Source organism: Vigna umbellata, chromosome 11 (assembly GCF_029865625.1).
Source record: "Vigna umbellata cultivar VRB3 chromosome 11, Vumbellata_1.0, whole genome shotgun sequence".
NCBI lineage: Eukaryota > Viridiplantae > Streptophyta > Magnoliopsida > Fabales > Fabaceae > Vigna > Vigna umbellata.
In genome coordinates this window covers 11,286,515-11,302,948 of record NC_142175.1, presented here as the reverse complement: position 1 = coordinate 11,302,948, position 16,434 = coordinate 11,286,515, and the positions used below count along the sequence as shown (strand labels likewise).

The window sequence follows — 16,434 nt, the reverse complement described above, 5'->3', positions numbered from 1 at the left end:
TTATCTTTCCTTCACTACTTCATTTGATACTTACAGATTATCTTAATAAATGTCTGAGAAGGTTGGTGATGGGTCATGGTCCTGGTTTATGCGACTGCTTCTCAAACTGCAGTTCTTGTATCAACTCATTTTCCCTCTTCCATTATCTTTAACCATATCATATACTCTTAGTTTATTTGCTTCATAATTATCAAATTCATGTTGATGGAGCTATTAAAAATTAACATGAAATTTAGTTAGCATCTGTTATATGGCTTAGTTATGGAATGATACATTTCAACTAATATCAACGTCACACGGTCTTTTTATGCTTTTAAAATTAAATTGGAGTAAAGCTTTTTCATAGGTTAAGGTGCTAAGTTTGGATACATTGCCTTCAATTCTTACAACTTCTCCTTTACCTTAATGGTTCTAACTTGCTTATGTTTTATGATGCAGGTGTTGCTGGGAATAATAATTATAAGTCCTCTTGATTAAGTTTATTTAATTTTTCTACTGTGACTGATTTGATTTTGAATGGTTCTGTGCCTGTGAGATTTTTGTTACATGAAACAAACTTTTGCTTTATGTGTAGTGGTCACCTAGCTTCTAGGGGAGAGGGGGATGAGAGGCACAAAAACTAATGTTTTTTTAAATATTTTCAAGGACATTAAATGTGTTGTAATTCATCCTTTTTATTCATAATACTTTTCATAATTCTGTCTTTCATAACTGTTGTTTATGTTATATTCTTATTTAATTGGTTAATCTATGATTTGATAGGCATTAGGGGAGCTCAAATAGTCCATGCATCTGAACCAATCCATGGTTATTTAAGGTACGACATGGTAGAATACTGCACACAGAAGAATAAATTAGGATACATTGCTCTAGAAGATCCGTTGTCTACTTATTATGAAGCCCTCTGCACTAGTCTGGAAACGGTTGGCGGTTTCATTGGCGAAGAAGAAAACACAATCCCACGTTGGTCATTATCCCTTTTGGTTGTCACTTTTTCTCTTCCATGAATCATGTCATTCCACAAATATGATTATTGAGTCGTTACTTTTGTATAGAGCCATAGTTGGAGGCCGAGAGTAAAAGGGCTTCTTCAGCTGTTAAACCCAACCGCCAATTTCAGGTTATACATATTTTTTTGTTTGTCTAAAAGTGTTGCACTTGCATGACTCTAATGAAGGTTTGGGGCACAGATAAAGAGAATAAAAAAGATGACATTGAATGATCTGAGAGGTGTGTTCCATTTAACGATTAAGGATGCTGCTGCAGAAATAGGCGTATCAGTATCTGTGATAAAGGGAATTTGCCGCAGGGAAAGAATATCTTACTGGCCATAAAGGAAGGTACAATGCATGGAATGAAATTTTTGTTTGAGGAGAAATATGTCCAGGGACTGAGGAGGAAGTTGAATTGCGGGCTTGCTCTGTACATGCGGTGGAGAATTATGATAATTTTTGTTTTAAAGAAATCGATGGAAATGTTTTGTAAATAAAAAAACTCGATCAATATGTGAAACATGCATGATTATTTAATTTAATAATCATGGTTACAACAATTAAGTGCTTGTGATTCAGGAGAGGTGTTGTGGTGTAGTTTTAGTGAGCCCCAAAATCGTGTAAACTTTTTTGTTATTTTATATTGTTTGGCAATGATCTGAAGTATTATATATATAAATGTTTTTATATTTTATTTTTTTTACTAAGTTTCATCATCTCAGTTTTTATATTTATTTTATTTATTTTAATTAATTGCGATATATATATATATATATATATATTATATATATATATTACATTTATAATTTTAATTGACATTTAATGCATATAATCATTAGGTAGATTAAGTAGAAAACGAAAAAATTTCTTATGAAATTCTTGTATTGGATAATGAAGATAAATGTGCACTGGGGCCATTTGCTGCAATTTCTTTCGGTGGGATACGTGAATAGTATATGTTGGTATTACCGAAGGCCTTTGCCCCTCGGTAATTACCGAGGGGCAAAAGCCCTCGGTAAATGTTAGCGACAAGAGATTTACCGACGGTGTTTTGGCCGTCGATAAGTCGTCTGTAAAAGGTCATCACCAACGGCTTACGACTGTTTCCGAGGGATTGTGGCCTTCAGTAATGCCCTTCTTTTTTGTAGTGAATACACTTAAACTCATCCTAGATTAGAATCTCCCCTTGAAAATAGCTAAATGTGTTAGAAAATATGAAACTCACTTAGATATTCTGAATATGCTTCTGGTGTATCTTGATTCCACGTGAACCATAGAATTTGTAGACAAACATTTAATCTTTCATCTACAAACTATAATGCTCCCAATTATTACAAATAACACACTATAATGACTATAAAACATAATAGAGTAACTTCCCGACTCTTTCTATTCCAATGCACTAACCATAGTTACTTATAATAATTATCTAATAACACCTAAATATATGTTTATTTCTACAAAACTCACCGATAAACTTAAATTTTGCCTTCTTTCATCTCGATCATCTTTCTGTATTCATGAAACATTGTTAGAGGGAGTGGTTTTATGAACATATTAGCTATCTACTCTTTGCACCGTGTTAAGATGTCGGCAAGTGTACCAAATCGTATCAAGTAATAATAAATGGTAAGACCAAGTATCGTTTCCCAAAGGACTCACGACACTAAAGAGTTATGTGATCACCTAACTAATTTAGACTTTTGAAGAACAATTTAGTGGTTTTGAATGCAAATGCTATAAAAATAAACATGAATGCCATTTTGACCAATTGAAAGAAAAACACAAAGGTGAATGGATGATGTTGAAAATATGAGATGAATATGTTGCTGGGGTTTAGATTTCACCAAGTTTCCTCTCATGCATGTATGAATTCATCTTCTTCATTAATGTTAATATCACTTTCTATATTACTTAAAACCTGATGTCTCGGCGAAGAAAGCCTATTCTTAATTACTAGTTTACAATGTCTTGTCTACCTAGCAATTAATTCTGCATTACATACGCACAGAAGCTTAAGATAACCAAAACTCATTTCCCTATGTCTAGGCAATACTGCTTTTGGGAGAAATTCTCCAGATCTAGGTTTCCCCGTATGTGTTCATATCACGAAAACCAATAATCATGCCATCAATGAGTTAAACATAACAAACATTGAACAAAGAAGAATAACCCTAACAATTAATGAAAGAAGCATAGATAAATAACAATCAATTCAAATACATGACAGTTCACAAGGTTACATCATCCCCCAACAACAAAGAATGTTTAGTTCCCCATCATCATGGAGAAACTAGATGAACAATGGAATGAAAAAGATAGAAAAACCCTAAAAACTGAAGAAGAGAGCATCCGCATCCACTTCTGCCTTTAGAGAGTTGGAGAAAATCTGAATTTGTGTCAATTTTGTCTAGAGATACCCTCTCTAGGTCGAGCTAATCATTAAATAGGGCTGAATTGGGCCATGAGCCAACATTGCCACCGCTCAACGCCCCTACTTAAGGCGCTCAGGCGTGCTTGCGAGAAGAATGACACTCAACGTCCAATGGAGGGCGCTCAGGCGTGAAACGTTGTAGGAAAGATGGTGCTCAGTGTCGCCAAAAAGGGCGCCCAGGCGTGGATGCGAGGCTCCAGCGCTGAGGGTCATGAAAAGGGCACCCAAGCGTGAGTGCGACCTTCTGTAACTTTCTCTTATGGTCCTCTTTCTGTCCTTTATGAGTTCCAACTTCTTGACAACTTAACTCCTCTTCCAATTCATCCCAATTTCCTACAAAACCAAGGGGATTTAGTGATAAAATCTTCAAGTGTAACCTCAACTCTCTTATTTCCCAAAATAAACCAAAGTCAAGAGAACAAACAAGTTTCTAAGTCAAAAAGGGTTCATTTGATATCAAAATTTACTCTCAAATAACGGTGAAATCAACCGTTATCACAACCCCAAACTTGAAACATTGTTTGTCCTCAAGCAAAACAAAATGTAACTCAGCCTAAAGAACAATTCAATGGTTCAGCATATCACAAAACACTTTCTTCCAAGACAAGTAACCACCTACAGCTGCTTATCATACAAATATCAGTCAAGATATATTGATGCATTGGTAATCAACTTCAATATGGTGCTCATATTATCTCACATACAACAGATGCAAGCTCATGAATGATCAACAGCCAAGCAATAATGTTATCTTATAATGAATGGAACTAATACTCTCCAAAGACAGTGTTTCACTCAAAAAGTGTTTCACTCAAGCACTCAAAAGTGTATAGTGAGGTGACATTCTTGCACTCTACTATCACCATGTCACATGAATCAACTTTGCCTTTCATTTAACCACAATCAAACACACTCACAAGCAAGTTATCATCACAAGGACTTTTCAAGGCTTGTAACGTGGTTGGGCTAAGAAGAAAACTTGGTTTTTCTGGACAACAAAGTTCCTTGAGTTAAGAGAGTGCATAATTCATTCATTCACATTAACAATTCATCTCTCTTTTACTTTTTATGTGAGAAACCAAATTTTCAATTTATTCCTAACTTCACTTTCATTGAGCTCATTCTTTCTTCTTTTATTTTTACTTTTGCTCAATGCTCTTTCATGAATTTCACAAAGTTCTTTTTTGGTTTCTCACCACCCCAAACTTCAACTTCCAAATTTAGGCTCAAGGTGCAAAGGATAGAGAAAAACATTATCTTTGTTAGATTCACCTATAGACATTTACTCTAAGGGAGAAGAAAAACATGGCCTTGATCATTTATAACAAGCAAGCAAGTGGTTTAATCATAGAAACTTAGGCAAAATCAATCATGCTTCCAAAGCAATAACATTCAATCAATCAAAAGCTCTAGAGCCCAACCTCTCACAGGTTAACTCAAATTCCACAATTTGATAAACATCCTGCCCAGCACATTAATCAAAATTAACATCATGCATCAGTTTCTAACAATCATGAGCAACAACCTGCATATAAGACTTGACCATGCATTATCTCAACATAAATCACACAATAAAGCAGCACAAGATATCAATTACTCATCACACACATATTATAGACAAACCATCCAAACATATATCATTAAGCTGAGTACATATTTCAAAGTCATAGTTCCACAAGTAAAAGTAAAAGAAAACTCCTGTTAGGATAGCATTCATCAGTAAATGCTATCCAGCAACCATCAGTAGATGCTTCTCAACAAATCTAGAATCCATCAATAGATGCTTTCCATAGATCAACCCTGGCTATCATCTGAGTCATCCTCCTCATCTTCATCATCTTCCTCTTCCTCCTCTTCTTCTTCATCTTCCTTCATAACCGCGGCACTAGAGGCTCTAACTCCTCCACCAAGCAACATAAGCTTGGAATTCCTCTTGAGTCATGAACTTCCTCTCAGGAAAGGCGAAAGTCAGATTCATCAGTATAGCTTGCTCTCCTCTATACAACGCCTCCATCCTAGACTCCATTAGAGACATGTACATGTCTCTCATCTGGAATGGCGCAGCGTCTTGAGCAGCATCCTGAGCCTGCCCCTGTTGATCCGGCTGTGGCACTCTCCTGTGAACCCTTGGAGGCTGAGGTGTTGGCATAAGTATTCCAGCTTCATCCAGCAAGCAGTACTGGGTATAGTATGAAGCATCAATTTCCTTCCTAGGTCTTTCAAATGGAGGATGTGAAACATTCACCCATGCTAACTTGCACAAATGGGTGATAAGAGAAACGTGCCCCAAAGGTGCCTTGTCGTTGACAGAATGCGCATAATGTTTTATTTCATTAGCTATGACTTGCCCCAAATTAATATTCTGCCCTCTAAGAACACAGAAAAGGAATACTGCCCTATTTGTAGTGATATCAGACACATGGGAACAAGGTTGGATATTGGCATGTGTAAATGCCATCCAATATTTAGCCAGTGGGGTCAAATAAGTCCTCCTGATGTGGATGGGTGTATCATTCATGTTCCTCTGAAACCTCCCACCTGGCATGCACAATGTTTGCTCCACCTCAGCATAATTGATGTTCTCCTCCATAGCTAGAGCAAACTGACATTGATCTCCAGTCCATTCAGACCCAAGGAAACTGTTGATGGTGTCAACATCATAGAGAATTCTCTTCGCTCTCACATAACTGCTATAACCCTCATGATTGTTTCCAAATGCCCTAGCATTGGTGTAGAACACCTTCACCACGGCTATGTTGGCCGGTGAAGGGTAAGAGGCTACATTTTCCGATTGCCTCCTTCCTAGCTCTCTTCCAAACTTAGGTGCCATAGTGGGTATCAGTCCCACCTTCCTCTCCATCGAAAGTCTCTTGTTCTGGACCGTCTGAAAATGCCTCTCATGCATTTTTTAGAGGAATTTGTTGGAATAGATATGTTCCTTTCTCTTCTGTCCTCTATCAGCAATATGCTTCACACGCTTTCCAGATGATGAGGCCATACCTACACCACAATCAAACACAATATTCTGCTAATGAATATTCCATAATATTTATGCATTTTAACACATCCTCACTAGTCAACATAACCATCCTATCATCTAAACACCCATCAACATAAAAATCATTTTTCTCCAACATTGAGGGCGAATCAGAAGGCCCTCAGCTGTACCTGTACATGACTAGAATCACCAAAACACACACAATGAAATAGTCATGCTGGCGCTGAGCGCCCCTCACTAGGCCCTTAGCGCCATATCAGAAAACCCTCACGGCCTTTGCTTGCCACATACACCACACACGCTTTCCACAGTGTAATAATCATCAATAATCCATCCAACAACAGTTTATTCAACACATCTACCACAATATTGCACAATCAAGAGTTAAAAATTGAAAATGCAAGATGCTTACTTGAGTGGAGTTCCAAATGTTGCAAAATGTGCACAAGAGCTAGTGGAAACTTATGGATTCTCTACACAATAGCTACAACAACCACAAAAACCCCAAACTTAGTGAATGGAATGAAGTAAAGAGTAGTGGAGATGGTGACTTCTGGAGAAAAGATGAAAGGCGAAAGTAGTAGGGAACCCTAATCAGAGCATTTTGGTGGCTGGAAAGTAGGGGAATGAGAAGTGAGGGAGAAAACGCGCACTTTAGGGTTAAAAGAGTGAAATGGGCCTAATGACGCTGAGCTTTAAAAGCCCAAAAACCCAAACAGCGTCCCTGGCGCTCAGCGTCCTTCTGAGGGGCGCTCAAGGCAACGTTTTACTTTTTCTCCCCTCTTTTCTTGCTTTTCCTAAGTGTTTTTAAGTATGATCCCTCAGTTTCATCTCTTAATTTTTCACATTTTTGCAAGACTTTCCAACTCAAGCATAACATCTCACACTTAAAATAATTAAACTCATGATGCACATCAAACCATAAATCCACAAAAAACATCCCTAAACTAAAGCATATCAAACAAAACAAAATTAAAAGTTCTCAAAAACACTGGATTGCCTCCCAGTAAGCGCTTGTTTAACGTCACGAGCCTGACGCCATAATGTTCAGTTTGAAACTTTGATGTTGGTATTCCTTTTACTTTCATCACACCAACTTGTCTTTAACAACTTCTTGTCCACCTTCTTGACTCTTCTAGAGTATGGAGCTTCAATCTCAATAACTCCATTCACTTTAATCTCTTTCCACAACCCATAACCTGTTCTTGTATTTGACTAGTTTGCCAGGTTTGAATTCTTCATTTTCAATCTTCAAGTCTTGGTGGATTATCTTGTCTTGAATCTCTTTCTCTTCTTCCTTTACTTGTCACAAGAAATGATTCTTACCTTTCTTGTCTTTGACACTTCTTATCTTTTGGACTAGCCTTCTTCTCTTGAATCGGCTGCTCATCATCAAAGACATTGAAAATCACCTCTTAATCTTGGTCTTTAAGTATTAAAACTCCATCATCTACATTGATGACAACCTTGGCTGTCTTCATGAATGGTCTTCCAAGAATGATAGGAATCTTCAAATATTCCCCTATCTCCATTACCACAAAATCCACCGGGAATTTTAATTTATCAACTTGCACCACAACGTCCTCCATTATTCCATGGGGATTCTTGATAGATCTATCTGCCATTTGCAACACCATCTTTGTCGGTTTGACCTCAAGACCACCAATCTTCTTTAGCATGGATAAGGGAATCAAGTTGATACTAGCCCCTAAATCAATTAGAGCTTTCCATACTTTACACTTTCCAATATTGCAAGGAATAGTGAAGTTTCCCAGATCTTTGACTTTAGGAGGGAGTGTCTTTTGCAAAATCACACTACAATTTCCTTGTACTTCAATGGTTCCCTCATCTACATATTTTTTTTCTTTTTGAGCGGCTTTTTCAACCATCTTACATATGCAGGGATTTGGTGTAATGCTTCAGTCAATGGAATGGTAATCCCCAATTTCTTGAACATCTCCTTAAAACACCCTAATTCTCTCTCTTTTTCCTTTCTAGTAAACTCTTTAGGGTAAGGAAGAACTTTCTCAATTTTTCTCTCTTTCTTCACTCCCTCTTCTTCTTATTTTCTTTCTTCCTTTTCTTTATTCTTCTCGTTCCTCTCAACCTTACTTTTCCTCTCACTTTCTTCTTTCTTTTCACTCAACTCATCTTTTTCTTTTCTCTATATTTTTCTCTCTTCCAACCTCTCACTACTAATGCTTATGATAGCATTACACTCCTATTTAAGGTTAACTTCAGTATTAGCCCCAAACTGCTTTTCAGATTTTTCCTCCAACTTTTTAGCCAATTGCCAACTTGTATCTCCAAATTCCTTATAGCAGCTTCAGTGCTTTTGTAATTGGAGATAGACACTTGCATAAATTGTTGGAGTGTCTCTTCTAACTTTGCAGTTCTCTCATATAGTGAAGGTTGTTGTTGCCACTACTGTTGTTGTTCTTGTGGTCTATTGTATTGCCCAACTTGCCCTTAACCCATGCTTGGGTGAGGTTTCCACCCTTGGTTGTAATCACCTTGGCGAAATTGATTACCTTGACCCATAAAATTGACTTCTTCTTGGGTCAATTCCGGCATAGCACATTGACCATTAATATGATCACCACCACATAACTCACAAAGTTGTTGTTGAACTTGAGAAACGTTTTGCAACTCCCTTAGCAATTGTGAGATTTTCTTCATTAGAGTCTCCAATTGTTGAGTCATAATCTTATTTTGTGCCAGCAGAGCATCTTGAGATTGCAATTGTAGAACTCCCTTTTATTGCAGTTGAGTCCTTTCACTGTGCATCTCATTATCATTTGTAGCCATATTTTCAATCAAATCATAGGCTTCCTCTGGAGTCTTGCACTTGATATTACCTCCAACTGAGGCATCTAACATCAATTTAGTTTGTGAACTTAGACCTCCAAGGAATAGAATGACATTTGTAGGTTCATCAAAACCATGAGTAGGCATCTTTCTCAACAAGCCTTTAAACTGGTCCAATGCTTGACCTAGTGTTTCATCCATGCCCTGCCTGAAAGAAGAAATTTCCTGCTTACCTTTGTTTACTTTTGATTGTGGGAAGTATTTGTTTAGAAACTTTTCAAGCACAACTTTCCACTCAGTAAAACTATTCTCCAGAAAAGTGTTCAACCACATCTTAGCGTTGCCTCCCAAAAAGAAAGGGAACAAGCTAAGTCTAATAGCTTCATCTGGCACACCATTGATCTTCACAGTGTTGCATATTTCATTGAATGTGGTCAGATGCTCATATGGATTTTCATGTGACAATCCATTGAATTGGTTTCACTTAACCAATTGAATCAACGCAGGCTTCATCTCCATATTTTTAGCATTAACCCTCGGCCTTGCAATGCTATTAAAATGATGAGGGCCAATTACTGTTGCATAATTTGCCAAGGTACGTCTACCATTCTGCTCTTCAGCCATATTTTCTGTCTCCTGGTCAGATATTTGAGGTGAAGGCTGTAATAGAGTCTCAGGTGAAGGGAAAAGTTCTCTGGACGTCCTGTTTCTCCTTTGTCTTCTACTATTCTCCAGACCTGCAAGAAGAGGTTCAGAAACTTTTGTGCATGATGTTGAAAATATGAGATGAATATGTTGTTGGGATTTAGATTTCACTAAGTTTCCTCTCATGCATCTATGAATTCATCTTCTTCATTAATGTTAATATCACTTTCTAAATTACTTAAAACCCGATGTCTCGGCGAAGAAAGTCTATCCTTAATTACTAGTTTGCAATGGCTTGTCTCCCTAGCAATTAATTATGCATTACATAGGCACAGAAGCTTAAGATAACCAAAACTCATATCCCTATATCTAGCAATACTGCTTTTGGGAGCAATTCTCCAGATCTTGGTTTCCTCGTATGTGTCCATATCACGAAAACCAATAATCATGCCATGAATGAGTTAAACATAACAAGCATTGAGCAAAGAAGAATAACCCTAACAATTAATGAAAGAAGCATAAATAAATAAGAATCAATTCAAATACATGACAGTTCACAAGGTTACATGACCCCCCAACAACAAAGAATGTTTAGTTCCCCATCATCATGGAGAAACTAGATGAACAATGGAATGAAAAGAGATAGAAAAACCTTAAAAACTGAAGAGGAGAGCTTCCGCATCCACTTCTGCCTTCAGAGAGTTGGAGAAAATCTGAATTTGTGTCAATTTTGTCTAGAGATACCCTCTCTAGGTCGAGCTAATCCTTAAATAGGGCTTAATTGGGCCATGGCCAACGTTGCCACCGCTCAGCTCCCCTACTTAAGGCGCTCAGGCGTGCTTGCGAGAAGAATGACGCTCAGCGTCCAATGGAGGGCACTCAGGCGTGAAACGTTGTAGGAAAGATGGCGCTCAGCGCCCTAAAAAGGGCTCCCAGGCATGGATGCGAGGCTCCAGCGCTGAGGATCATGAAAAGGACACCCAAGTGTGAGTGCGGCCTTCTATACATTCACCACCACACACTCTTAACTCAAATCTCTCCCATTTAAAATGTTGAACATGTCTTAAAATAGTTCATAACCAACCTCAATTGCAACCAGCAAGTTCACCAACTCTTTTTCACCATTTCACTATTTAAGATATCACATTTTTCTCCAAAACACAAATAAAAACTTCTGCACTTTCAACTCCTTAATCTCCAACTCCAATATACACATTCCAAACAAAAAATTTAACATATCAACATTTTATTACACTTCAAGTCAGCATACAATACAATTCACAACATCATTTCATCATCACACACATAAAACACTTAAAGAACTTGGTGACATCTAACCTATCACATAAATTTTACCCAAATAATTTAATACTCTTATAAAACATCAATTAAAGAAAATCTAGCTTCCCTTACCTCTAAACCAACTGCCAAACTTCTCAAAACGCTCCGTCAATTACTTGAACCGCAAGGAATACCTAGACGAACCTACGAAACACCAAATTGAAAACGGTCAGAGTTCTTAGAACTCTAGATGAATAAAGAACATGTAGGAGATGCATGATTACACATGCAACAATAAAATATTCCTCTAAAACAGATTTAGGAACAAAAGGGGGAAAAAGGAGTCGAAACTTACTTGCTTTATTGAAGAAACTGATCGGGTAGAAACGTAGACCACTTTGTCATGGTCGATTAGGTACTTCCTGATCGTCAAATAGATGACTTAGGAGTTAGAACTCTTAGAGAGAAGGTAGAGAAATCTAGAAAAGTGGTTTCTAGAGAGATGATACGTTTTAAAATCATGAAACTCATTTATAATCAAACTATTTATAATAACACCATTTAATATTGAAATAATCGAGTCTCACTATTTTTAGACTACCACCACTTCTAAAATACCATTTTCTAGGATTTTACATTCTCTCTCAATGCACTAACCATTATCATTCATAATAATTATCTAATAACACTTATATTTAAGTTTATTTCTACAAATTTGACCTCTCAATCCTAAAGTATTTACACATACTAATGCATGGTTAAACAAATGATAAAATAATCATAATTATAAAAGATAACATACAATGTAAGTCATTTAGCAAGATATAAACCATTCCTTGTATGAAAAAATGTCATCGAGTTATTGCCTAACATTAAAGAACCATCGCCCACCGGTAATGCAGTAGGAAATGGCTTTTAGGGTAATATTAGTGTCTAATATGATTTTAGATAATTCTCACTCTCACTTAACTTTCAATTACAAATTTTCCAAGGTATGAAATACATTCTTCGTAAATCACACTACGGTCTAAATACTAGTCAAGTTTTTAATTTAGTTTTCTCTTTGCTTCTAATCTATTTAAGCATTTCCTTCATACAATATAAAGGGCATGAGTAAAATCACCTTATTGCATCAATCATTCAAGCAAACAAACCCAAATCAATCATTTACTCATGCAATTCATATAAATCATACTCATGCCTTGCATCTTCTACTATAACCACCTTTCCAAATTTTTTATATAATTTCATAACAATAAGTAATGTCAACCACAACTCTTTTTTTCCCATTACTGTTAAGACTCCGACAAGTGTACCGAATCGTATCAAGTAATATAAAATGGTAAGACCAAGTATCGTATCCCAAAGGACTCACAACACTAAACATTTATGTAGTTGCTTAACCAATTGAGACTTAAGAAGAACAATTTTTGGGGTTTTGAATGCAAATGTAATAAAAATAAACATGAATGCAATTTGATCAATTGAGGCTAAACACTAGAATGAATGGGTGAAGTTGAAAATATGAGATGAATACGTTATTGGGGTTTAGATTTCACCTAATCACTCTCATGCATATAATAATTCATCTTCTTCATTAATGTCAATGTCACTATCTAAAATACTTAAAACCTGATTCCTTGGCGGAGAAAGCCTATTCTTAATTATTAGTTCATACGATTCCTAGCATTTCTAATAATTAATTTTGAAGATCAGAAGCTTAAGACAACTAGAACTCATACCCCCATTCCTAAGCAATACTGCTTTTGGGAATAATTCTCCAGAACATGAATTGTAGGATACCTTCTAGTACTCATGCAAATCATCAATCATGCTACTGAATGAGTTAAACAAAGCAAGCAATACGCAAAGAAGAATTACCCTAACAATTAATGAAAGAAGCATAAATAATTAAGAATCAATTCAATACATGAGAGTTTACAAAGGTTACATCATTTCCCAACAACAAATAGAGTTAGGTCCCCATCATCATGGAGAAACTAGATGAACAATGAAAGAATGAAAGAGATAGAAAAATCCTAGAAAGAGAAGAGGAAAGTTGTCACATCCCCAAATCTACCCTCAAGGAAAAGGAGAGTTGTCACATCCCTAAATCTACCCCCAAGGGGTGAAAAGTGTGTTTATGTGCTCAAGCCATCAAAAGATACAATCCCTAGGACATCCAAGTCCTTAAATAGAACATAAAAATAACAGAAAACAGGTCAAAGCCCACGAAACTGGCGTTCAACGCCCTGAGTGGGGCGCCGAAGCGTGGTACGGGTCAAAACTGGCGCTCAACGCCCCTGGAAGGGCGCCCAGGCGTGGTGTGGGAAGAAAACTAGAGCTCAAGGGCGCTTAGCCCTGGTGGTAGCATTCCAAAACTCACTTTTTTGTTGTTTTACTTGTTTTTTTGGCTGATTCAGCTCTACACAGCTCTATATATTGTTGGAGATTCTTCCAAGCACATTATTAGCTACAAAATAAAGGGAATTTAGTGATAAAATCATAAAGTATAACCTCTACTCACTTATTCACAAAACTAAAGCAAAAACATGAGTTCAAGCAAGCTTCTAAGTCAAAAAGGGTGTGTTTAGTATCAAAATTATATCACAGATAACAGTATTTTCAACCATTATTAATTACTACGGTAAATATTATTCAATATATTTTGTTCCTCATAGGAAAATTTTCAAGCATTAGCAACATTCACACAAAAAGAAAACCCTTTTTTTTATACTTCAACAGTAAAGCATTAAATTTACAAAGTAATTAGCTTCCTTTACTTTAAAGAAGACTATTTTTATTGCTTTCTCCTTTTTACAGCTTCACCACCTACAACTATCCTATTTACACAACCCAAAAACTCAATAAATGATCAAAACATGATTTAAAGACCAAATTAAAACAAAATTCATTTAGAAAGTAGAAAAACTACATGCAACAAGGAGAAAGTTGCATGGACTAGAAAATCAAATTTGCTCTTCCTAAGAGGAGTAGAGTTTGGACTTATCGAAAGATGAAATTGATTGAGGGATATAATAGAACTCTTTGCACTAATTGCTTCTACAATTTTGGAGCTTCAAGAAAATAAAGAAGTAGATCGTATTTTTCAAAAAGAGAGGAAGAAGAACCAAGATAACCTAGCTTTTGGGAAGGAAGTGTTTTTTTATAAATAACCTCTTTTCTCTTGAAACGCATTTAAAATTTTATTTATTATAATATAGGCTTAATACCCTATTTTGTCCCCAGTTTCGCTCAAAAATGTCAAATTAGTCCATCCTTTAAAAAATGCGTCAATTACGTCCTCACTTAATAAAATTTGCATCAATGAAATCCCTTCCGTTAAATCCGTACAAACGGCGTTACTTAATAAGAGAGAAAAATAATTAACGCCGTTTGTACGGATTTAACGGAAGGGATTTCATTGATGCAAATTTTATTAAGTGAGGATGTAATTGACGCAATATTTAAAGGATGGACAAATTTGACATTTTCGAACGAAACTGGGGACAAAATAGGGTATTAAGCCTATAATATATATATATATATATATATATATATATATATATATATATATATATATATATATACAAAATCTTAAAATCTAGGTTCTCACAACTAGTGCCTAAAACACATATTAAGCACATTTATTGTAAAAACCTAGAAAATGGCATTTTTAGAAGTGGTGGTAGTCTAAAAATAATGAGACTCGGTTATTTTAATATTAAACGATTTTATTATAAATAGTTTTGTTATAAACGAGTTTCATTATTTTAAAACGTACCATCTCTCTAGAAAACATTCTCTCTAAGAGTTCTAACTCCTAAGTCATCTATTTGACGATCAGGATGTACCTAATCGACCACGACAACGAGGTCTACGTTTCTACCCGATCAGTTTCTTCAATAGAGCAAGTAAGTTTCGACTCTTTTTCTCCTTCCGCTTCCAAATCTATTTTAGAGGAATTTAATATCGTTGCATGTGTAATCATGCCTCTCTTACTCGTTCTTGGTTCATCTAGAGTTCTAAGGACTCTGTCTGTTTGCAATTTGGTGTTTCGTAGGTTCGTCTAGGTATTCCTTGCAGTTTAAATAATCGGCAGAACGTTTTTATAGTTTGGCAGTTTCTTTGAGAGGCAAGGAAAGCTAGAACTTGTCTTATTTGTGTTTATATTATAAATTTGGTGTCTCTATGAGTTATAGATGATTTTGAGAAAATTGGTATGATTTGGTGTATAAAATGTATGTTTGATTGGTAATTTTGATAATGTGATGTTGAATATTAGTGGTATAGTGTGATTGTGATGATTAATACTGTTATAATTGAGTATGATGATGATATTGAAATTTTTGAAAATGAATTCAAGTGGTTGTGTGAAATATTGGTCAACTTACTTGAGTTTCAAGCTTAAAAGAGAGGTTTTGGAGAGTGAAATTGAGAATTTGGTATTGGAGTGAGATGACAACTAGTCTAGCACTGTTATATGGTTAATTGGGACTTATTACAAGAGTTAGATGGTTGAAAACTGATATGGAGCAAAGATTAGGGTTCATTATTGAAGTTTTGAAGTGTTTTAGTGAAAAAAATTGGGGGTTTTGAGTAGTGAGAATTGGAAGTAAGAGGTGTTAACTATTTTGGACAGTTGGAAGTGTGTTATAAGACCCATTAGGACTTGTCTAGGTTGTTAAATGAGAAAAATCTGGTATAGGACAATTCGTGTCATCTTAGGATAAGCTCTTAGAGGTTTTTGGCCCAAATTTGAGGTTTTGAATGATGAGATCTTGAAACAGAGGGACTGTGAGCAATCTGAGGTAATTGGGTGTACTAACAAGTGTATTTAGACCTGGTTATGCAGTTGGAAAATTGATATAGGGGTTAGAAAGTGTACATTTGAGTTTGGGTAGCTTATAGAAGTGAATTTTGGTTTTCATAGGTCAATTTGGGTTTAGAGTGATCAATTCAAGTTAGGGGTCTGTTTTTAAATGTTTCTCAATGCCTAAGAGTGTTTAGGAATAATTTAAACTTGTATAGAGGGTCACCAAAGTCCAAAGAGGTGAATTTTAGAACCTGGTGCAGCGTTAGGCACCCTCCAAGGGGCCCTTGGCGTTTTTGCGAGAAGAATTTGTTTGGGTGCCCCCTAAGCACCCTTGTTCTAGTGTTCTGGCGCCCAAGCACCGCTTTTTGGGGCGTTGGGCACAACTCAACAGATTTTGGTTTTTTTCAGTTTTCGAGATCTCAAATTTGGGGTTTTGGTTATCGATTTTTGATGTTCTTTA

General features: G+C 36.2%; 1 protein-coding gene across 1 annotated transcript; it reads right to left on the bottom strand.

Moving 5' to 3' along the window:
- Window positions 1-6,383: 6,383 nt before the first annotated feature.
- On the bottom strand, window positions 6,384-8,313 carry LOC148190979 (uncharacterized). Its single transcript, XM_088101230.1, has 3 exons — window positions 7,891-8,313; window positions 7,751-7,806; window positions 6,384-6,426 (listed from the first exon to the last, which is right to left on the bottom strand). The coding sequence occupies exons 1-3, from the start codon at window positions 8,311-8,313 to the stop codon at window positions 6,384-6,386; spliced, it is 522 nt and encodes a 173-aa protein (XP_087957356.1).
- Window positions 8,314-16,434: the final 8,121 nt, after the last annotated feature.